The sequence below is a fragment of the Argiope bruennichi genome, chromosome 8, assembly GCF_947563725.1.
Source record: "Argiope bruennichi chromosome 8, qqArgBrue1.1, whole genome shotgun sequence".
Classification (NCBI taxonomy): Eukaryota; Metazoa; Arthropoda; class Arachnida; order Araneae; family Araneidae; genus Argiope; species Argiope bruennichi.
The window spans coordinates 40,279,491-40,303,890 of NC_079158.1; the positions used below are offsets into that span (position 1 = coordinate 40,279,491).

General features: G+C 30.2%; 1 protein-coding gene across 1 annotated transcript in view; it reads right to left on the reverse strand.

Moving 5' to 3' along the window:
• LOC129980891 (cyclin-dependent kinase inhibitor 1B-like) overlaps positions 1–24,139 on the reverse strand; it is a 37,548-nt gene extending 13,409 nt beyond the window's left edge. Inside the window, exon 1 of the mRNA XM_056091344.1 lies at positions 23,594–24,139. Within this exon, the coding sequence (XP_055947319.1) occupies positions 23,594–23,954 (361 nt within the window). The 5' untranslated portion in view covers positions 23,955–24,139. The remainder of the gene's footprint in view (positions 1–23,593) is intronic.
• Positions 24,140–24,400: the final 261 nt, after the last annotated feature.

A 24,400-nucleotide genomic window follows, 5' to 3' on the forward strand; every position in this document is an offset into this window, starting at 1 on the left:
CGCGTATTGCTAACAGTACCACCAACTAGCGTAGATGCCGAAACAGCGTTTTCGACAGTTGGTAATTTTTACACAAAATTACTTTTCAGGCTTAATGACAGTACAATGGATGCATTATGTTTTTTAAGATCACATTTCAAAAATTTGTAATAGTACCACAGACTGAATAGTGATATTTACACTTTTTTGGGGATTTAAATAAATAAGATGTTTCTTTACTTTTTAGTGATTATATACTGTTATAATTTATAAGTTACAGATTATTTTTTGTGATATTTACACTCTCTAACAAAAATGGCAAATAAAACAAAGAAACACCTGTGTTTTCTTTCTTTTTTTGAAATTTCTAATACCGGTATTAATACCGGTATCCCGGTATTAAGATTTAAAAAAATACCGAATACCGGTATTGAAATTTTGGTCCGGTATTGCAATCCCTAGTACCAAGCATGAATAAATCTTTTAATGAAACAGATCCTATATTTTACTATCAAACCATGGATGTCCGTGGATTTTGTAAGAAAATTAATAATATTTTTCAAGATTAAAATTGGTATAAAGCCCCTGCAACCCCAGAGGAACCTCATAAAATGCAAGCATTTCAGAATTTCTGAAAAAAAGTTTGTTCAAAGTCTACTGAAAAACACTATTATTTCCGAGATTGTTATGATTGTTTCCTCTCTAGTATAAAACGAAAAGTGAAAAATTTTAGTGATCATTTAACCATAAGCTATAAAATAAAATCCTCATTATATGTTTTTTAATTCATATAAAAGGATCGCAACAGAAAAATGAGCGTAGAATAAAATTTTGCAGTGATTCTAAGCAGTTATAGTTGCTACGAACCTGGATTATTATTACAAATCACAATTGATAAGCAATAAAGTGTACTTATTATTATTGTACACTTATATAAAAAATATTACAATTATTAATCTCGTTTAATTTGAAGACATTTTTTATTATTTTTCGAATATTGCAAATCAAGCAAATAAAAAAATGCCGAGGAGTTGATAACGACGATACGATCACCTGTTTCACAAATTGGAAGCTCATTAAAACGATCGTTGACTCTTTTATTTGATAAATAGAGTTAGAGGCGAAAGCTGGGATCGTTTCACTCTTCCTACATGGACGGATTACATTGCGCAACCGCTCACCTTCTGTTTAATGGGTCAAAACCAAAACTCCCGTGACGAAGGCCAATTACCGTTGACTATAACAAGTTAGTAGTTTCGAAATCCAGCCGCTGCAGCCCACAGAGCTAATACAGAATTGCTTTTCTTTTAACTTAGTAATTGCTAAAGAAAAATTATCAAAAGTGTTTCTCAACAATTCTTTCTTATTTGTCTCCTCTCGAAATTGAACATTAAAACGATGTAGGATATTTTAAACAATCTTATCTGTAATTATAACAAAAAATTATCAAAAGTGTTTCTCAACAATTCTTTCTTATTTGTCTCCTCTCGAAATTGAACACTAAAACGATATAGGATATTTTAAACAATCTTATCTATAATTATAACAAACAGAATCAGATTATTACATCATTTGAAATTCTGCTTTTTGTAAGGTTTATATAACTTTATCATAATAAATCTGGAGAACTTTCAGAAAAAAGTAGATATAAAAGATCAGGTTAGGTATATTTTAGGTCAAATGGTTCACAAGAATTAGTTTTCGTATTTAAATAAAGTTGCAAAAATCACGCCTATATAGAATTTCAGAGATAATTCTAGTACACAAGATATCCGAATTTGCAAAATCTCAATCTATATCGTTACAGCATGCTTTCAAAGGATACATATTTCACAGATTGAAAAGTTTAATATTAGATAATGAAATCTCAGAAAAAAGGATCCTCATTTGAATATTTTATATGAAAAACACAAATTCAACTTAAGCGCGCAATATAATTTCATATAATAAATTCTGCATAAAAAGCACTTGAAGAAAAACTTTTTCGTAAAGCTAAATTTAAAATTTGTATATTTTTGAAATATTCTCTACTAAAATTTAAAAATTCAAAATACAATGCTTACCAAATAAAATTATTTTTCGATATGACGAGACAAAAGAAAATAGATCCTATTTTTATTTTTAAAAAAACTGAAACAGAATAGAAGATTTGTTCTGTTTTCTTACGGAATTTAAAAAAACTTTATCATTCTATGTCAAATTTTAAAAGTTTTTAGTTTATATATATAGAAATCCCGATTGATACGATATTACTTTTTTCTAGTTTCAACAGTTCACATAATAAACTTAATTTAAATACGTCTTTAATTCTATTTGAAATATTCAAAACCAAAAGTAAACCACACTACAATTTTTTTAAACTGAGCTCCGCATCATATTTTATAAACAAAGAAAGTGAGCTATTTGATTTTTGGTATCAAATATAGTGCAGTATAATTTTTTTTGGATCCACTTTGACTTTAAAAAAAAATATGCTATCTATTTGGATGTGATGCCTAGTTCGGCCCAACGAAAGTTTTGAATTCCTCCAATCGAATTCCGAAAGCCTCAGCTAATTTTAAAATTTCAATACCAACAAATTAAGCTCCATTATCTTTTAAATTAGGAATTTAAATATTTACAAGTTACTAAATTATGTTCTTTTTAAATATCCTAATATGTAAAGGGATGAAAAAACTAAAAAAAAAAAAAAATTGTGTATAGGGACGTACGTAGAGAAATAAGGAGAAATGAGTATAAATATAGTGGATTACTGAAGAAAAGTAGTGCCATGACAAAAATATGACTTTTCATCTCAAATTCAGATTTGCAAACGCAAGTGATACTCGAGCACAATATAATATTGTGCATTTTCGTGACAACTGAAGTTAAAAATTTTTTAAAGCACAATGTTTTTGTCTCCTTAGTGTTTCTAAAACAAGTATCCGGGAGCATCTATATCCCTACCCACCCACTCCTCTATACACCACTTCATCATCTTCTTGCGTACAGCCAACCACCCCCTACACCACTGTTCGGCATTACAAGCGGGCGCTAGTTTTAAAAAGGCATTATAGACACAAAGTACTCCAATCTATTTCTCATTTTTTTAAAAAGTTATATAACGAAGGGGCGAAAAAATACAGGGTTTTCATTAATTATTGTCGGGGTTTCCGTAGCTCATAACTTTCGAATAAAAAATATTACGCAAAAACCGATTACGTATTCGTAAATTACAACTCAAAGAATTTTATTAATGATATTAAAGTGTAAAGCTTGCACAATTTGCACTTTGTAGGTATTCAGCTGAAGGCGATTCTTTGAGTTGTAATTTACGTATTCATAATTCTTTCAGTTGTAATTTACATATTCATAATTCTTTGAGTTGTAATTTACGTATTCATAATTCTTTGTAATTTACGAATACATAATCGCCTTCAACTGAATGCCTACAAAGTGCAAATTGTGCAAGCTTTACACTTTAATATCATTAATAAAATTCTTTGAGTTGTAATTTACGAATACGTAATCGGTTTTTGCGTAATATTTTTTATTCGAAAGTTATGAGGTACGGAAACCCCGACAATAATTAATGAACACCCTATAATATAATCTGGACTTCCATTTATCCTTGCTATATGCCTGAGAAATATTAGGGGCGAAAAAAATCATATTTTTTTTTTTTTGTATCTTAGCTACTTATCCTCGCTATCTGCGCAATAAATTTGCTTTAATCTTAATCAACGCAAATGCATTTAACTTTTGATTTGCATTAGCTTTTAGTTCCGGCACTCGAGATCACTGATATAACAAGCCTTTTCAAGTCAAAACACTACCATAAAGGCCAACGATTCCAGCATTTAAGAAGCACTCACTTCCTCAAGAAAGAAAATACCGCACAGAAATGAATGAACTTAAAGCAGCAGCAGTGAACAAAAATAGCATGCGAAGTAAGCGAACGGCTCACACGTCATGCATAGAATAGAATTCTCACATGCGCGGCAAAAAACAAATACCAAAACCCAACCCTCTTTTCCTTGTACGCGCGTATTTTTTTATTTTTTAAGAGGCGAAATAAAACTTCCCGAAAATCTCGTACATCCTCTTAAAGACTTGACCACACGCCAGAGTTTTCTTAGGAAATTATCTTACTATGTGTATGTGTATGTGTGTGTGAGCAGCGAAAGTGATTCGGACTCTTTCTACTACATCGTGCCGCAGTGTCGTGCGTTGACCCCTTTGCTTTGGAATCTTTTGATATTTAGTTTCTTCCAACCCTTTTTATTATTTTTTTTTCGTTCTTTTTCTTTTCTTTTTCTTAGCGTTCATTCCACACAAACAACTCTCCAACCGGTTTGTCTATTTCTTTATTCATGAGTTCCCCCCCCCCCCCTTCATCTTAGCAGCAGCTTTCATAAGTTCTTAAGAATGGATCGTATAAGTGGCGTGCAGGGGGAAAGAGCAGTGGAGGGGGGTCGGTAGGCGTGAATTCGTATGATTGTGTAATGGATTCCCCCTAGAGCGTTTGGTGGAATTATTGATAATGAGTATGAAATTATAAGGCTGTGATGAATAGGAGAAGGTGGGGAATCATATGCTCTTTTTTTTTTTTTTTCTTTTACAGATGCTGTTACATTCGACCTCTGACGGTGCAGGGTTACTGAAGACGAATAGCAAGTGTGTAGAGGTTATATACAAAAATGCAACTCAAATGCTTAAGCATGAACTGTGCGCATATTTTATTATTTTAGTTTATTTTTTGTTTCCACTTTTTTTTTTTTTCCCAAAGAGAAAATAGTTTTTAAAGTTACGATGTTTTTATACGCAAGTAACGGCACTACTGAATGTTTTTTAAACAGTTTTTAATTTTTTTTTCTACCCAGATGGTTCGCATTATCAGTTTTTTTTAAAAGAAATTGTAATTTATGTACTAAAAATTATAATTTTTTTCGACCTTAAGTGTAATACGAGTTATTAGCTTCCTTTTCCTATTCAAAGGTTGGTATACTCCTCTGATGGTGCAAGATTATTGAAGACGAATTATGATGGTTAGATACAAAATTTCAATTCGGATGTCTAAGCGTTAATTGCGCTTGGAATTTACTATTTATTTAAAAAATAAATAGTTTAATAAATTATGATGTTTTATAACTGAATAATACTTTTGCAGTTTTCTATTCGGTACTGCAATATGCGTTTTATCTAGAGGTTATTTTATTATTTGTAAGGCTCCAATGTCTTGAAATGCAGTTTGTTCCATCGTGCTAGGTGGAGTTGCTCTTCAGCGGCCCCATTAAGTTTCCCGCATGGCTTCTGGTTAGGTAGGGGTATTGCACAGTATTCAGGGCTGATTTTCAATGATGCATATTATAATGCTTTAAACTTTATTTTTTAAAGTTTAAAAAATTACACTATAATTCATACTAATACCATAAGTTTATAAAATACAATCAAGTATAATCTTTCAAAGAAGATATAAAACAAATATATTGCTGCTTATACTAACTTATTTAATTACTAATGAAATTATGGCTATTTTTTTCTGTCGTAGCATGAATAAATGGGTACATGTGTCTAATACATTCTTCTATCTTTGCTTTCAAAATTCTTCCATTTTTGTTTTCAAAAAGTTAAATAGCGACCTGATGTTTAGCAGTCGCAACCCTTGTCTGAACAACGGGATATATTTCTTTCACATACCTATATTCCCTTTTCCCTTTGTGGCTCCATCACTGCAACGTTTTCAAAATTCGGAAATCAAATTTTGGCACTTTTATACATAATAAATTCTCAAAATTTTCGGCAGCATTTCTTATTTTTTTTTTCATTCAATATTTAGAGACACAAGACGATGCCTCATTTTGTGGCAAAATATTGCTATAAAAACTTCAATTACAAATAAAGTGTATTAAATAAAAATAATTAATAGATGTTTTTTATAATAAACGTAATCTAACAAATTTATAAGTAAAGAAATCTACTTTTATAATGTCATAATGGTATGTTTAGACCCGATACTATAAATAAAAAAGCATCGATTTTCCTTTCCGATCCTTCTGTGGATTATCCATAGAATCTGCTTAACTGCAACTCCCGAGTCATCTAATTCGAAGGATAATTTTGAGTATAACTGCCCTAGTATCTAAATTTTTCTTTAGTTATTCTACCGCATTCCTAATAATTAAAGCACGGCTCTTTACTAAATCGTCTAGATACTCTATGCTATCAGTTTATGTTGATTCATATCAGTTGTAACTAAATTAAATCAGAGGCTAAAATCAATAATTAAACTGGAATACTCTGATTAAATACAAATAATATAGCATGACTCATATAAGTAGAATAAGGCATCTCTTTCGAAATTTTATAGTCCAAGGCGAAAGTTAAATGAATTATTTATATTTATTCAATTTTATTTTCAATAACAAATTTATCCCAAGTACCCCGTTTGGAAATCAAAAAATTAAAATTGTTTCTATTTTGGTTTAAAAACTATTTACTAATTCTCCACCTTTTGCCCTCTGCCTTTTTGAAATATGCACACAGGCAAACCGAGAAAATTTCAAACATAATTTTCGAATTCAGGGTGAAAATTAAATTCATCAAAATCTTGATGTTATTATTTGATGATTGCAATCTTTATTCATTTTATGCAATGTAATCTCCTGGTTAAGCAAGAGATCATGAGAATTAGAATATTCTGAGGTCTACGCATCCATGGACCATTTCCCCAATTTAAATAAATCCAAATTATTGTTACTTTTAATGTATTTTAGATCCGAAATATCAACAATTGACACCGGTGCTATATACGATAATTAGCTCGAACTTGGTTGGTATTAAACGGAGAAATTCTTAAGATCTTGCTTTTGGAAGGCGAGATTATAAGAATTTCTCGTTGAAAACTTTTAAGATTTTATTAGTTTCTAGAGAAATGAAAATGAGTTTCTCAAAATTATAGAATTCTTTGATAAACATGAATTTTTAACATATTTGTAGCTTTAAAATTAGTTGCAACATACATCCTATTTCCTAATTCACAGAATGCAACATCTAAATACTGACCACTAAAATTTTATAATTTCTCTATAATATGAAATTTTATATACAAACCAAGCAAATATTTCGAGCGCATTTCATTCCTATAGGCCTAAGCTGTAATTCAATCCTCTATCTTTTGATGCATGTTTCAATCTAATTCAATTAGTTTGGCAAAACTATTACAGGAATTTACTATGCGGGAGATTAAATTTCTCAAATGTGCTGGCTTTTACACAAAAATATAGAATTTTAAATGGTATTTAATTTTTTTTACGTATCTCATGCCTTATAAAAAAATTATTTCATCTTCTAATAATATAATTTGACAATGTGCCCAATTAGAATGCAATGCCAATAAACTGCAAACGAAACCAAATAAATGTGTAACTTTTACGCCATAATCCCATTCCCTATTATTATCTGTTTGTTATGTTATTACTCAGTTTTTAAATATTTTCTATACAAGAAACAACTCATGTCTATAACACTACAAAATTTACAACTGAATTTTCGTAAAATACTACGAACAAAAAATAATTTACGAATATCTACTAAAAACGGTTGTAATTTTTAAAAATAAATGATCTCGTACCGTATTTTGTATTACATCATCGAGATAAAAAGATAAAAATTCACAATAACCCTTTCTGACAATCTCCAAACCGAAACAGGCGAAGAAAAATGACGCTCAACTTCAAAGGCGTATGCGTAAAAAACTGAAACATGTAATTACTGCACATTATTCATTTAAATGTTGCTGATGTATCATGTAGTATCTATTCCGGATCCACTAGCATACTCAAAGAACTATGTGAAATATATACATAAAAAAAATCAGTAAATAAATAAATAAATAAAAACCCCAACAATGAAATGCATATAAAAAAAGTGATTACCAGAAAACCGGTTTTCTAGTTCATAGGGTCAAGGTGATACGGACATCGCCATCCGAAAACATCTCGAAAGAAATCAGGTGAACAACCCACCTGATGATTCTGTTGAAAATGTTCTTGGTAGATATTAAAAAAATAAAAAAAAAGTCGGGGGGAAGGGTCCAATCTAATTTTTCTTGCTCGAGCGAAGACACTTTGCGTGATACGACTCGAAAAAGACCGCAGGCGACTTTTTTTCTTTTTCTTTGCCTCTTTTACTTTCGAATGCGTGATGCTGATGTTCTTTTCTTCTTAGGGTTAGTGTTTTTCAAAAAAAGATATAGAGGATTCATTGTTTGAGAACAAAAATTTCGTGTGTTTACGTTCCAAGTTGAAACTTGTTCTAAGCGATATGAAAGATGTTTGACCGGTTAACAGAGGGGAAAAAGAGAAAGAAAATAAATAAAAAATGCACTATCATAATGAAAGCAAGAGTGATGGAACAGTGGTTGTTTTTGTTTGGAATTCGGTAGCGGGTATGTTTCGTGTTTCGTAATGAAAGTGAAAACAAAGCTACCACAAACCGTACATAACATTGTTCTGTTGAAGGATATTAAATAACAATTCTTTAAAGGTCCCATTACTTAATAATTGTTGCCATTGAAAAAAAATTCAGGAATATAATATCATAAAATGAGAAAACTAATTCAATATACAGCTATTATCTGAAAACAGATGAGAAATTTCCAAGCAATAAATCTTCACCAAAAAATATTTAATAAATAAATAACATCATTAAGTCATTGTAAAGGCATAGATTTTTTTTTTTTTTTTTTAAAGAACTATCGTACGAAGAATAAATTTAGAAAATTCAATTACTTAATGCCTATAAATAATTTAAAAAAATTATTTTATTTTTAAAACAAAATCTGCATTTTTTTAAAAAAAATTGTATTGTTTTACAATGGATCAAACTGTGTTCGCATGATATGCAATAGATGAACTGTATCAATTTATTTTAAAAGTCGGCGTGCATCTTGTAGTAAGAAAAAAGTTATTTTTGTCACAGTGACATAATTTTAATTGACTCGATTATTACTTTTCACATCCAATTTTTAGAAACAGAAAAATAATATTTTGATCCTGAATTCAATTGTTTCTAGTCAGAAAGGTCAGTACGAAAATCGCTAAAATTATTTTAGGCTTCATTAAAAATTAAATAAGAATTATTTTCCAATTATTTTAATTATAAAAATATTTTGTCGTTAATTCACATTTTTTTCTTTTTCCATACTACTGAGATGAATTTTAAAAAAAATATTAATTCAGGTACAAGGGTAATTTGATTTGTTTTCATGACACAGGACTTATTAAAATTTCACTCTTCTATGCTGCATATAAAATAAAGCACACACAAAAATCCCTGAAAACCTACGCTTTTACTACTTAACCGATCGAATTATTAACAAATAAATCTTTCAACGTATTTAAAAAGTGTATTAAAAAACAGCGTACTTAAAAAGAACTGACATGCCATATCGCTAAGTAAATACACATGACACTTTAACAAAAGAACGAAGGAAGCAATGACAAATCAAGACAGAAGCTCTTTTCTTTATTCCTTTTATTTGTTTACGATTTAAACACACAGTGCTATCTATATTTAAAAAGCGCCAGCGGAATTCGGAATACTCACTATGCGAAGCTTATCAAAAATGTCCCGTTTGATAACCGAAGGCGTAACCCAGTTCCGATAAAGCAGTGAAATGTGTTTACATATTTCACAAGACGGAAGTGAGAAAAGGGTCATTTTCATGTCAATGCGCGATTTGGGTTATTGAACGGAAACTGAGACCTTTATTTGTCAAGCGCAATGAGATCACGACAAAAAAAAAAATGGCTTTTGTCTTTGAAATAAACTCCTACGCAAAGAGTGTTAGGGGATTAAATATGATGATTTCAACTAAAAATAATGACTGTCTTTGATGAACATCGATACTTGCTAATTCACTTAAGATTACTAGGGAGAAGGAGATGATATAATGTTCCGGGTGCTGCTTTATTTTACCACTGACTTTTTAATGGGGAGTCAATAAAGTTTCTAAAACGAATACATTGCTGTTTACTTATGCTCACGTGAAATATAACAATTACATATCTAATAAGATGATGTGTCGTCTAACAGTAAGTACCTCGTAAGATCACATGTGATTTGATGAAATATATACAGTGATGCTTGTCATGTGACTGACGATGCATTGATTCTAATATACTCGACTAACACCAATTCCTTTACATATCTGCCTTTACTTATGCTTTCTACGTGCTCACGTGAAACATATCAATTTCGCATCTATTAAGAGGATGTAACGTCTAATAATACATTCTATACCACATGTGGTTTGATGAAATATATACAGTGGCATTTTCCATGTGATTCTGAAGAATACATTAATTCTAATATACTAAGCTTATATCAATTCTTTTACATATTTGTCATCATATTTTTTGAAACAGTACAAATTTATAGCAATTCATAATATATATATAGTAATGATTATACATCAGGTAAAATCTTACCTATGTTCAGAAATCAACAAAATATTCAAATTGAAAATGATAATTCAATAAGCTGTTTGCTGTTTAGTTTTGATATTTTTACTTTCGCTTCAGCTGCTGAATTTTTGAAATCATAACTGCTAAAAACACTCATTAGAGGATATTGAAACTGAAAAATTATCTCTCTATTTATAAAGTTCTGTTCTTCTAATAATAAGTATTTGGCAAAATTTTTGTATGGACATTTATATATCGTTAGGCACAGTTTGTAATAGTAAGACCAAAATTAAAAAAATAGTAGCAAAATTGAATCAACTGTAATATGCTGCACATCAGAATATTCATTATGCAAACATTAATTCCTGTAATAATAATTTCATAATTTTAAACGCACTTTTTATAAGATTATCTATTTAAAAATATTTTATCTTATCATTTTAACTACGAAAGCAATTTTGTCCTAAATTTTATTTTAAAGTAAAACTCTTCATTCGAATTAAAAATTAAAAGAAAAACGGTCTATTGAAAATCCGACGTGGAAATGCAATAATACTTTATATTATTCAGTGCTGTAAAATAGATGATAAGGTATCAGTACTATACCGCGCCATGTTTAACGTGTCGTACATGTTCACGAGATTTTGTAATTGTTATTTTCAGTAAAATAAATTACAAAGAATTGTAATATAAATAACGTGAACTAACAAATTATGATTAAAATCTTAATGATTTTTACAGGAACAGAGTTTGAACTAAAACAAGAGAATTTTTCCGAAGAAAATCTGCTTTTTCCACGGAATGTTCGGGGAAAGGTGATAACAGCAGGTAAGTGATACATTAATTTCAACGCGCATTGGTAGCGCAATGGCGATTGCGCAGGTGTAATTTTTTAAGGCGCGATCACGAACTTATGATTGAGACAGCTGCGCATACTCACGGACCGAAATCTCACGATCAAAAAGCGTGTGATCACTTGTTTTCCTGCTTTCCTGAATTTCCCCAAGAATAGGATACGCAGAATTTTCGTCCTTATTCGGAGAAATCAACACAGAAACGTCACTATTTCGATTATTTCCGTAATGCCCAACGCATAACGTCACTGTTGTGGTGGAACGATACACAAGCCAATGAAAGTCAATATTTTCATGCTGCAGACTTTGTTATGGCGTCTTTAGGATTATGCTTAGCATCACGAGTAAGGCAAATAAAGAATATTATAGGAAACAAAAATAGTAAACATTCATTTATATTAATATATTCAATTTATTTTTGAATTCTACGACACATTTTACAGATTTTTTTTTAAAAAAAGGACGTCGTCGAATAATGTAAATTTAAATATTAGATGGTTTGTGCTATTACGTTTACCTAATTGCAGTGATATTACTTATGCGAACTCACTTAAAAAATACAGTTTTTCATAACTTTTATAATTACACAGTTTACAAATGACATTTTGTACTTTAATTTTCTTGAATTCTTCTTGCTATAAAATAATAGATATTCGAACATCATCAATTTTTCTTTCCGAGATCAAAAACTTATACTCATCACTTCTTGATGCTGATGAAATATTGAAGTTAGAAAAGAGGATATGAATTTAGGTGTCGCCTTCGATATCTGATCACGGTTAAAAATTACGAGGTCCATTTTAAGCTTTCGAGTTTCTTCAAAAGGGAACGTTTATTTAATTGACATATTCGCTTTTAAATTTGTTAATTAAATTATTGAAAGGAAGATATCGTCCCAGGATATTTTACATAGGGTACTATAGTCTACAAAATGGGTTCCATTATATCCCAACCAACTCTGTTGAGTTAGATCCCATCAAATGGAATGTTCGTCTAACAAATCTTACTACCATGAACAAAATCGTTAACCATTTTGATCTTCAGTCAATGTTTTTGTGCCCATCATATTGTGGAGTATTAATAAGGATAAAGGCTATTTTCTGATCTGTTTATAATAGACAATACACGCAAAAATAAAACAAACTTTTCAAAAAATAAGCAAATTTTTGCTTCTTTGTCATAATGCATTTTTTCACTGACATGTACTGCAACTAGTCATCTAGTCATAGCGTTATCTAGTTTTTTTTGTGACGAATTTGATTTTCTGAATTCTTTCCTTTTTCTGCTTTTTAGTAAATAATTCATATTAAAAAAAAAAACGGATTAGATTTGATTTTTGGAAAATTAAAATTTTAAGCAGTTTTTCTTCATAGCTTTTACTGCACATACAATAGAGTTATTTTAATATGATTAATGTGTATTAAACAGTCTAAAGAGGGAAAATGTAAATGCAATAGCGAAATGTATTATTTAGGGTTTTTTTAAATCTCTTCCTAAATTTTAATTAATCTTATTTTACTAATTAACCAGTTTATTGTTTATGAATTTTTATATCAAATTATATACTTACTTATATGTTTTTCCTTTCCTTTTATTTATTTATTTATTTATTTTTGATTTTGAGAAATACTAAAAACTGTTTTGCCCAGTCAGAATCCCCGGTTCCATTCCCAGAGAAACTGTCGCAGTGAAAATCACTTTACCCAGCTACTTTAGTTTGGAGTAAGAACACATCAGCCAAATATCGCAGCTGAATCTTTTTTACGACATAATAAAAAAAAAGTGAATAATAAAGAAATTAGAGTAAATTTCTGAAATAAAATATATATGGATGGGCTAGCAGGATGGCTTCACTATTACGGAAAAAAAATGAACGGACAAATGAAATTGAGCTAAATTCATAGCCACCTCCCATTCAAGCATAAAAGAAAAGTGTCCAATTTTTTTAAAGGACACTCTGGCCGTTTGAAAAAGGATGTAGCATATCCTGGAAGTCTATAGGCCGTCGTACGTCACAGCACTACATCCAATTAGCGGATGCGGTGAAAATTACGTCAGAGTCGCGTTTTTCTGGCGAAGCCCTGATGACAAGTGAAAGTGACGCAATAAAATCGCGGTTCGTATTATGAATCCGTTCTGACAAAAACACTTTTTCCTTTCTTTTTCCAAGTGCTTTAATCATCGAATGACCCCGATTCACAGCTGGATTCATACAGTAGCTGCTGTGGATGATGATGATGATGACGAAGTGGAAAATTTAAAAGTCCCTACAACAGCTTTGCCACGTTTTGTGTGCAGGAAGTTATTCGTCAGAGGATATGCGACCTCATTTCATGCTCATTATTTGCATTTTAATTTTTGTTCACTGTGTTTAAACTATTACGAGACACATTTGAGCAGTAAACCTAATCAACACAGGGCTATTTCAACAGTGTTAACTCATTGTAATTTTAAAAAAAATCAAGGGATAAGTAAAAAAAATTTTGAAGGGGGTGGGATAAACAGAAAATGGAGAAAATATCACTTATTTTCCCCCTTGAGCTAATCAGCCATATATTTAAAGTAATTGAGAGAAGGAAAGAACCAGTTCCGCAACCCCAATCACTGATCCGATTTCTATAATTTTTGCTTTATTTACAGGCTTATGACCGTGAGATATCTCATGAGCGGTCATCTCTCCTCCAATTTTTCAAAGAAATGGTATCAAAACCATTACTTTATTGTAAATTCTCTATCAGAAAAAAACTACGATAGAGTCTTCCAACCTCAATCATTGCACTGATTTTTACAGCCTCAACTATTGCACCGATTTCGATAATTTTTATTTCATATGAAAGCTCATGAGTATTATATATATCACAAATATTCGCCGGACCGCCATCTCCTATTTTCGAGACGAATCTCAAAATAAAACATTGACACAGTTTCTAACCTTAACAATTGGTCTAATTTCTCTAAATAATATTGATACTTCGCGTGCATAGTTTCTCAAGCAGAATTCTTTAGTTTATCGTGCAAGTATAATTTAAAACTGTAATTAAACTTTGTGTGATAAGATTAATTTACCAAAATTGGTTGACATTTCTAAATTAATTTTATTATACGGTAGGCGGACAGCTGGTCACCAAAGGCGGCTAGTAAAAATTTAAAATGTAAATTACATTCACTACTTAAATACGCAACAACATTCCGAAGGTTAGCCAACTGGGCGTATTTCCAGGGTCCCTCCCACCCAGCGAAACCTTATGGATAAAAAAAATTGTTTATTATGAAGGCTGGCAAATTTGTTTCCTGTATTCTCAAGTCAAGAAAAATGTTAAGAGAAAAAAAATAATGCATTTATTTATTTCATTTTTCATTCAAGGGGATCTCAATCCATAATTATGCCTTGGTCTTCAAATTCCAAAGAACAATGACCTTAAAAAAGAATTATTAGAATGTTTTTTAATCAAAATTTTCGCCTTAAACTGAAAATTTCGTCTCAAAATGTGATTGTAAAAAACTTGAATAAGGTTTTATTTAATGATATTCTTCAATAATTAAACGAAAAGCAGTACAGGATATTAATCTGCATTTTTAAATATATATATATAAATTTACTAAAAAAATTCTTTTTAATTGAATTTTTTTCAGCTGTCATAGTATTATTTACATATTTGCAACAATTCAATCTGAAATAATGAGATGCTACATCCTAAAACAGGCCTCCAATATATATTTTATTTTAAAAAAGGAAGTTAATTTTTCTTCACTAATTCCACCAATATTTTCAGCAAAATTTCATTTCTGAACGCGTAGTTGCGAAAAATAATAAAGCAAATAAAAAAAGCAACAGCAATAACGAAGGAAAAAAAAAAAAAAAATCCGTTGAGGAGCACGTGCGCCTTGATCATTGCAGGTGCATTTCGTCAACACGGATAGCTTGTTTATTTGGAGCATCCACAGGCAGCGAGGGAGAGTTTGGCAGCATGCCAGGAATAGACCCTCAGCGCGTTTTTATCTAAAGATAGCGATGCCGGATCGACCAATACCTTTACAAAATGGAAAAAAGGCACGGTTGGTTTTTCGCTCGCTCGTTTGATCGCATTCAGGAAATGTTTCTCATTTTATGCACAAGGTAGTTCTGGAAAAATTCCTTTTCAGTGCAGTTTAAATCTTTATTCAATTTTCTGGTACAGTGGCGTGCCTTTTAATATTTCGGAATAAAAAATACAATAAAATTTAATTCAATTGGTTGGCTGTAATTTCACGTTAAAATGTACCATATGAATTAAGATAGTATATACTTAATTAATGAAGTAATATTGCCACTGTAATGGCGTAGCGAGGATTAATGACGCCCATGGCAAAAATTTTTTGAAGTCCAAATGCTATCAACAGTGTCTTACTAAGTGTAAATAACGCTAGGATATGGTATTATTTTTTTTTATTTCGTCCTTGAATCATATTTGGTTTTTGAAAATGACATAAATGACTAATGTTTAATATTTGCTGCCAGGAACAACGTTCGATATGCCTAGGTGCAGGCATATCGAACGATGAATAATTTTGAAAATCCAATGAGGTGTGAAATTTCTGATTAAATGATGGACAATCGAATCAAAAGCGTGGGTACAAATTAACTAGGTAAAATGCTTAAAAAAAAACTAAAATTGTTTATACAGCAAGTATTAAGAGTGCAAATGGATATTAGATAGGGAAACGTATTACGTTTACTTTTTCAGCAATTATAGGCAATCTTACGTTAGTCCATTTCGTGGACACTGATATTGGTATTAAGTATTACTGATCATCAAATACTTTCTCATATATCAGTATTCTTGACACCACAATCCAATTTGAAAAGCACAAATGCTTATATTTACGAGACTAGAACCAGTAATAAAAATTCTTTGGTTACAGAAAAAGTGTTTAGCTTTAACATCTGTTTTTGCTCCAATGGAAAATTAATAGGGGTTGAAAAGTCAAAATAATAAGAAATTTAGCTAAAGATATAAATAAATATTTTTCAGTTTTCTTTTTTGCAAGGGATGTATATATATATATTTATAGTTTCTTTTTTTAATATATATTTTAGATAATTTATTATATCTGGTTTTAAGAAAGTCAATCTCACTTGTTAACCTGATGTCACCTGTTGATTCTTACAATACACGTGATTTCTGATGGTTTATTTTTTAATTTCTAGGTTAAATTATTTTTTAATTGTTTGCCGTTAATTCTCTTTCCTTTTACAGTACTTTCATTAAAAAAATGTACTTAAAATCGTGTACTGAAGATAATGGATAATTTGTAAAATTATAACTATCTAATTATTTATCTATAACCATCTATTATTTATTTTAATTTGATAAGACTGCAAAATGATAAATTTTCAAATTATTTTTTAAGTAATGGTTATGGTGAAATGACACAAGAAAGTAATCTTTCAGACCTCTTCATATCAATGAAAGTTCAAACATGTCAGTCACTGGTGATTCATGAATTCTGGCTTTTTGCATACCATACTAGCAAACAAAAATAACAGTCACACAATAGGACCGCGCAATAAAAGCATCAACAGAATTTTTAGAAAATATAATATTAATTCTGCAAGGGAAAAATTTCTAATCGTTTCATGTTTCAGTTTTTGTATAGTCCCTATCAATAGGATTCAACTGGTACAACAGCTATAATATAATATTTACAAGTACTATTACGGTATTTAATAGTTACAGGTATTAATTTAAAAGGTACAACAGCACCTTTAAATTAATAGTTAATCTTTACTATTAATAATGTAAGAATGCGTCTCCATGTGTGTGTTTGTCTGTACAGGTGTATGCTGGCAGGACAAACTATTTGAAGCACAGCTACGAAATTTGACACATATATATATTTAGAAGGGGAAAATGTGCAGCTTGGAGCGATTCTTTTTTCGAAATTTTAATTGATTAAATAATAGGTTGTACTTTTGAGGTTTTTCTCGATTAGCTAACTAGTTAGTCACCAGAGGGAGTTAGTAAGAAACAATTACAAGCTATGAGGCTTTTTTTTTTATACTGATAGAGGATAATTTATTTTTTGCATTCATTTTGAATTCTGAGATGGCCAAACAACGCCATTTTTCTGTAATTATATCCAACATTAAAAGCACAAACCGCCTCATATTTAATCCTCTCTCTCCTAAAAACTATATACATATAGATAAGGTGGAACGAAAAAGATAAGAAGGCACGTACGCCTCATCCATATGATCCAAGATCAGAGCAACAGATAAACAGAGATAAAATGTCACCCACAGAATGGGAGACGACGTATGACAGCAAATCAGCTTTGTAAAAACAGTTAACCGAAATCTGCCGATACCGAAATGCGACCACAACAGGACGCTAACGAGACGCGGTCTAGTCACCAAGAGAAGGAGACAAACCTCTGATATTTGAATAGAGCAATTATGAAAAAAATAGAGAGGCTGGTAAACAACTTCGAAATAATATCGAAAGATGTTCTCCTCCTCTTTTTTTTATTTCTTTATCACAGTTGTTATAAGTGGGTGGATTGAATAAAGTTTAGAACGCGGAAGTCTAGAAAAATCGGGACCCCATTTATTTAGTGTCTCGACATTGAACGGGTCACGTTTCAATGCGACACACAAATATATATATTATTTTTTTTATTTTATTTTTGACTCAAGGAACAAGTGTTCGTGTTCAGTTGACTTTTCAATATTGACGTATAGAATTGGAAGTACGTTATTCTCTTCTGATCTACGTGTTGGCAGCGTAGCATTGTGTATTTTTCCGCCTTTTTTTTTCATTTTTTTATCGCTTTTGATTAAATTTATTACTGCTGCTTGCGAGCTTACAAAATGCTTCCAGGGACGCGGCCTTGGCTCGGTTTTTTTTTGTTATATTTGTTTTAGCAGGCATAGCTTTCATAACGCTCGAGTATGAGGTTTAGAGATACGGTTATTTATCTATTAAGTTGCAATGCAGAGATGGTACAGAAGAAAAATATTCCACGCACTTTTTTCGAACTATTTTTAGTATTATCGAAATATCTTGACTCTTTTTAATAAGCAATAATATAAATCTCCTTTTAACTGGGAATAACAAGGTTAAACCAGATTTTGAAGTATCATTTTACTGCAATATATTTTCAGGAAAGTGAAAATTTTTTTAAAATCCGGAATTTCAAGAGATAGGCATTTTCTGATGGCAGATTTTGCTGGAATACATATATTTTAGAAACTAAGCTTACACTATACAAAGTCATCATTTTTTTTTAATGTAAAGATCATAATTAAATAAACAGCAGCCTAATGTAAAATTAAAAAAAAATATACAAATATACATTTTTTTTTAAATTCGCACTTTTTTGAAGATATTTACAAATTTTTTTTTAAATCCGGAATTTCAAGAGATAGGCATTTTCTGATAGCAGATTTTGCTGGAATACATGTATTTTAGAAACTAAGCTTACACTATACAAAGTCATCATTTTATTTTTCATGTAAAGATCATAATTAAATAAACAGCAGCCTAATGTAAAATTAAAAAAAATATACGAATATACATTTTTTTTAAAATTCGCACTTTTTTGAAGATATTTACTATGCACAACAATAACAGCGGCAATTAAATTTCCTACATATCATGTAATTCTTTATACAATAATGTTGTTTCTTTATCTTAAAGACGTTATCTGGGTTTAAAACTTAAATCATCAAAAGTTCCTAAATTTTGGTAATTTTATATAACTAACGATAGGAACTATGATATTTTGCTGCGTTTTAACCAAGCCATTTTACACAATAAAAAAATCAAAGCACATGTACATTATTTTTATATATATTTCAAAAGAGCGACCATATATATCAATTTAAGGACAGTTTTGATAAAGTGCGGCAGTAAGCAGTTTTCTCTCTTAGACCAAGACTGATAAAATTTACAAGTTACTCTCGATTTTAAATAAACACTTCAATAAAAACGAGACTGCAATAAGTCGGAGAAAGTTAAAATTAAAAAGAAAATGTTAACAGGAGATCTAAATATTAAAACATTCAATATAGGAGTCCTATTTTTCATCTATACTGTATACAAAGTATGACCATTCAGATTTAGACAATAATATTGGTTCAGTATTGTAATTTCTTTGAATATCATGCATTAAAACTTATAATGCTTTTTTTTTATTTCGTGTTATCATAAGTGTCATTATATGCTCCGATTTTTTTTTGTTCCAGTTCATAATCTACCATAGTTTTTTAATTATCTAGCATATATAAGTTCGAGATTTAGAGAATTTTGTATTTTTAATTATATCAATGGGGATAAAGTAGAAACATATGAAATCAAAAAGTATTTTAAATGAAATTGAGCGTTTAAATATTTATAAAGTTTTATATAAACAAACTACGTCCATTATTATTCAGAACGATATAATGGGATGAATTTAAGATTAGCGTTAGAAGCAGTGGCAGATTTCCGACTACGTAGCATCTTAGTGCCAATAAGCTCAAGAGGGAGGGGCCGTAAGGAAGTCGATAAAATGAATGCTATTAATTTGTTGCAAAATAAAGCAATTTGATAAAAGTTTAAATTCTCTGAAATACGTAATATTAGAATGAATGAAAATTTATATGTTCATCAATTTTTCTAAAATAAAAATATTAATCTAAAATAAATCATTCTGATAAAAGTAAAAACGTGTTGAAATGTGAAACTATATTGACCAGCTTATTAAAAAGAAGGCCTCATGATGCGCATAGTTCCCGACTGCCAAATGCTTAAATCTGCTAGAGTCCAAAATTGGTTAGAATTATATTGATTAGGGTCACATTCCAAGATTGACGCACTTACTTATTTACTTTTTGACGACTTTATGAAATAAATTATTTCTTTAGTATTAATGATTGCACTCTGAATGAAATTACATTACGTTATACTGCAAATAATAAGATAGCCAGAATTATCTCAAACGAGCAGCTAGCGTTACGACGAGGCCCACGATAACACTTAGAAATGACTTTCCTATTTTTTTCTTACTCGTATCGTAATAAGAATTTTAATTTAATGGCTTGCGACCTATTTTAGATTTTAATATTAAACGTATTATGATCGGGACTGAATTAAGCCTTCCAGGAGCACATTGGCTATGCATATTTGGGGGCACAAAAACTAAATATCTTTCTTAAGATTTTAATTTAATCAGTATATAAGCAGTTTCACGAGCAAATTTTAACAAATCACAAAATATGTTGTTGCAGATCACTTAAAAAAAAAATTGAATTTTAATACATCGCGTAAAAAATGCACAATTAAAAGTTAAAATTTAAATCTAATATTAAAAATAAATATCGGAACTTTTATTTTAACATAATCTAAATAATATTGTCTAATACGATCGGACTTTTTTTTTAAAGATTATAAATAAACCTTTTTTTTTTTTTTTTTAGAATTATAAAATAACATAGTATAAAATTAGCAAATGGTAATAATTCAGGAATATAACAAAAATTATGTTCGAAAATTAATTTAAACAATGCTTTATATCAATTTGAATAAGTTTGAGTGCACGGACTTTGTAATTAATGAAAAGAACAAAATAAAATAATTTTAGAAATATCGCAAAAAAAGTATTTAGGGCTTCTAAAGTTGCAGGACTCTAGGCAAGGGCCTACTTTACGAATTGAATAACCCTGCCCTGATCGTGAAAGGCCAAAACGACCGTTTTCTAGTGACAGCGTGTATAAGCAATAAGAAAAGAAATAAAATATCAAATCTACAGTTGTTGAGTATACTGTATAACGAATTGCTAAAATCATAATTTTATAGAATCAATCACAAGTTATTATCATTATTATTATTTCTGCCATAACATTTAGTCTAGACTCTGACTTCAGACAGTAGAAATAAGGGTAAAATAAACAGATTTTGGGTTTTAATTTAATAATTTCAGCTATTCTGCTCTAAATACCTGTGTATAATTATGAACATAACATAGAATTTGCAATATGCATATAATTTAAATATATGCATATAATTTAATTATAGATTTAAATATAAATCTTTGCATATGCACTTTTTAACATTTTCAAAATGGCTACAACCACATATAGCAAGAATAATTCAAGAAATAAAGAATGCAATTAACGCATAAAACCTCTAATAAACTTCTTATAACTGTTACAGATTCTGAAATTTTTTATATTTTGATTTACATTCACTTATCATTTGCTGTCAGTCATTAAAAGTGTCCATAATGCAAATATTTATTATTATAGTTATAATCCTGCGGTGGTGAAGAGCAGTTTTATTTCAAGACTCACATTTTGAAGCATATAAAATACTTGTGGTTATTATAAAAAAACATTAAGGGCAGAAATTGATACAAATAATCGAATTAATATTGCATCGATAAATTACTACTAATAGATTACCTTTCGACAAAAGAAGCGATAAAAAAAATAGGTATCTCTGTCTCTCACTTTTCCTTGCTAATGAATTCTTTTGATGAAATGGAATTCCAGACGCCTTTTCACCGCTGTTGGAATCAATTGCTGCTTAAATATCTTTTTATTTATATAAAATTAAAAGGAAATAATTAATATAATAAAAGTTGAAATTAGAGGATATATCAAACTTTCACTTTTTTAATTAGAAAAAAAAACAAATTTTTAATTTTTATTTTAGTTTTAATAAGTTAAGTTAATTGGAAAGTAAATTGTTTAACAGCATTATGATTTTAATTCTGAAGGTATGCAATTTTTTTAAAAGCAATACTTTAACGAATAACTATGATTTTTTTGGGAAAATTAGCAATTAATCTAGCTAAATATCACATTAATGCACAATTAATTTTTCATGTTAATTCAAACTGAACTCTAGTGAAAACAAAACAGTTTTCAAAAAACTTGAATAGAAAAAAAAATGTTTAAAATAGCTTATTTAAATAACATGCAATGATTATTTTAATAGTAAAATGTTCGTTGCTATGTCGCTTCCAATTTTTAATCAACAGTAGAAAATAAAAACGGCGAAATTTTAGGGAAAAAAATCCAAATGCAGAAAGTATTTTCGTTTTAATAAAAACAACTGAGGACAGAGTGAGAGAAAGAGAGAGACAAAAAATAAATAAAAATAAAAAACTATAACAGCAACGACAAGGAAAGATTAATAAGAATCTGTGATAAGGAGAAAATGAATAGCTGCAACGAATGAGGATATATCTTCCACGAGTGAAAATGACATTTATTAGAACAGCGAAGAGATTTCCGTATTCTGTAAATGTGTTTTTCCGTATGACCTTATTTTTTTCTCTCCCAATAGCTTAAATATTAAATGACAGAAAATACTCGGAAGAAATAAAATTATTTCACATCTGTTTTTAAAAAAGCAGTTAGTGAATGCAATATAGAAATATATGTTATGAAAAATCACCAGAAATATTTATAAATTTTTTACAATTGTGTAAACGCCATCTATGGATTTCATGGAATTAAATTGGCTATTGAAACTTCACTTAAATAAATACAATTTGAATGCTTAACTGAATAAAATCTATTTCTACGCATAGCAGATTAGGCGTAAATGTAAAAGTCCATAAATGCAAAAGAAATTTTTCAAGAATTCAACTTTTAAATCCATTTTTTTTTTTTTTTTGCTAAGTTAGCTAAGTTTTACAAAAAATGCTGTATTTTAAAGTGCACACTTTGATGTTAATTTCCAATACGAATATTGCGTCCAATTAATTATATGCAAATATTTCGAAGTAAATAAAACATTTTTAAATAGAAATTTGTAGCTGGAAAAATTTGAGATTTTAAATTATAGTAAGTAAAATAAAGACTTTAGTAAATATTATGTATAAGAGAATAATGAAAATCTGCAGGGTATTTTTTTTATTGAATTTAAACTACAAAAATATGCGCGTGCATTTTCATTTTTGCCTAAACAATATTTTAATTTTTAATATAATTAACGGTAATTTAATCATGCGAAGTTTACATATTATTTGCAAAAGTCTGAGATTATCTTTTAAAGCATTTTTTTACAACGAAATACATTTGTTTTTCTTTATGATTGATGCATTATATTTTGCAAATACATAAGTAAAGACTGCTAACGTCAGTTTTTGTAAATCCAAACTCAATAAAAAGCAAATATTGCTAAATGCAAGTGGCGGTAACCGATAACCGCCAATACCCAAATGTAAACACAACGAACTTATGCAATTCCACCCAGACGCTGAGTCGCCATAACACGAATACTATCAAAACAAAAATCGAACAGAATAATACTAACTACATCAATACATCACAAACCTTACCTGTAATAAGCTTTTGTGACAGTTTTCCATCGGCGGATACTGCGCAAGCAGAGCCATCATCATCCCGATCCTTCTCCGACGGTGATGAGGATGCATCATCTTTTTCCTCCGCTGCGGCTGCATCCTTCCACACCGGTGTCCAAGCAAACCGTCCACCCTCCAAGGGTGTTCCTTGTATGAAATCGAAATTCCACCGATCCCGATTCCTTTTTTCCAACTTTTTAGTTTCGTTTTCTAGAAATTTTTCGGTGAGTTCATGATCCGGAGAGCCGAACAGACACCTCCTCGCACGGCTGGGAGCCCAGAGGACCCCGGGCCTGGGGTCGGGTCGCAAAATCCCCACTGCTGCCACGTCCCCCATAGAATCAAATGGGTAACCCGACGGAGCGTCCGCGCACAGCGAGAGCAACCATTTAAATGCCCGTTTCTCGTTTGAAGTGCTCGTCGTAAACAAGGCGAACGGGGACGCGAGGCCTTTTTTCTTCTTTACCAAGTTCTTTTCGTTGTTTAGTTTTTCGTCAGCCCGGCGAATGTTGTTACACTGGCATTTTTATCTTTTTGGGGTTTTTTATTCCCCCTGCTTATCTTTATTTACTTGGTTCTTAGGTTACGCCATGCAGGTAGCTACGTCACATCCGCTAAGGAATGGTTGCCTTTTTCGGGTATGATTGGCGAGTTTTTTTGCCATGTGTTGGCGGCGTTCAATTTTTTTTTATGGATGAAGTACTGTTTTGAGTTTTAATGAAGTATTTTTCTCTATGCATTCTTTTATATAGATAAAATATCGAAGTGTTCTTAGAAGTGAGT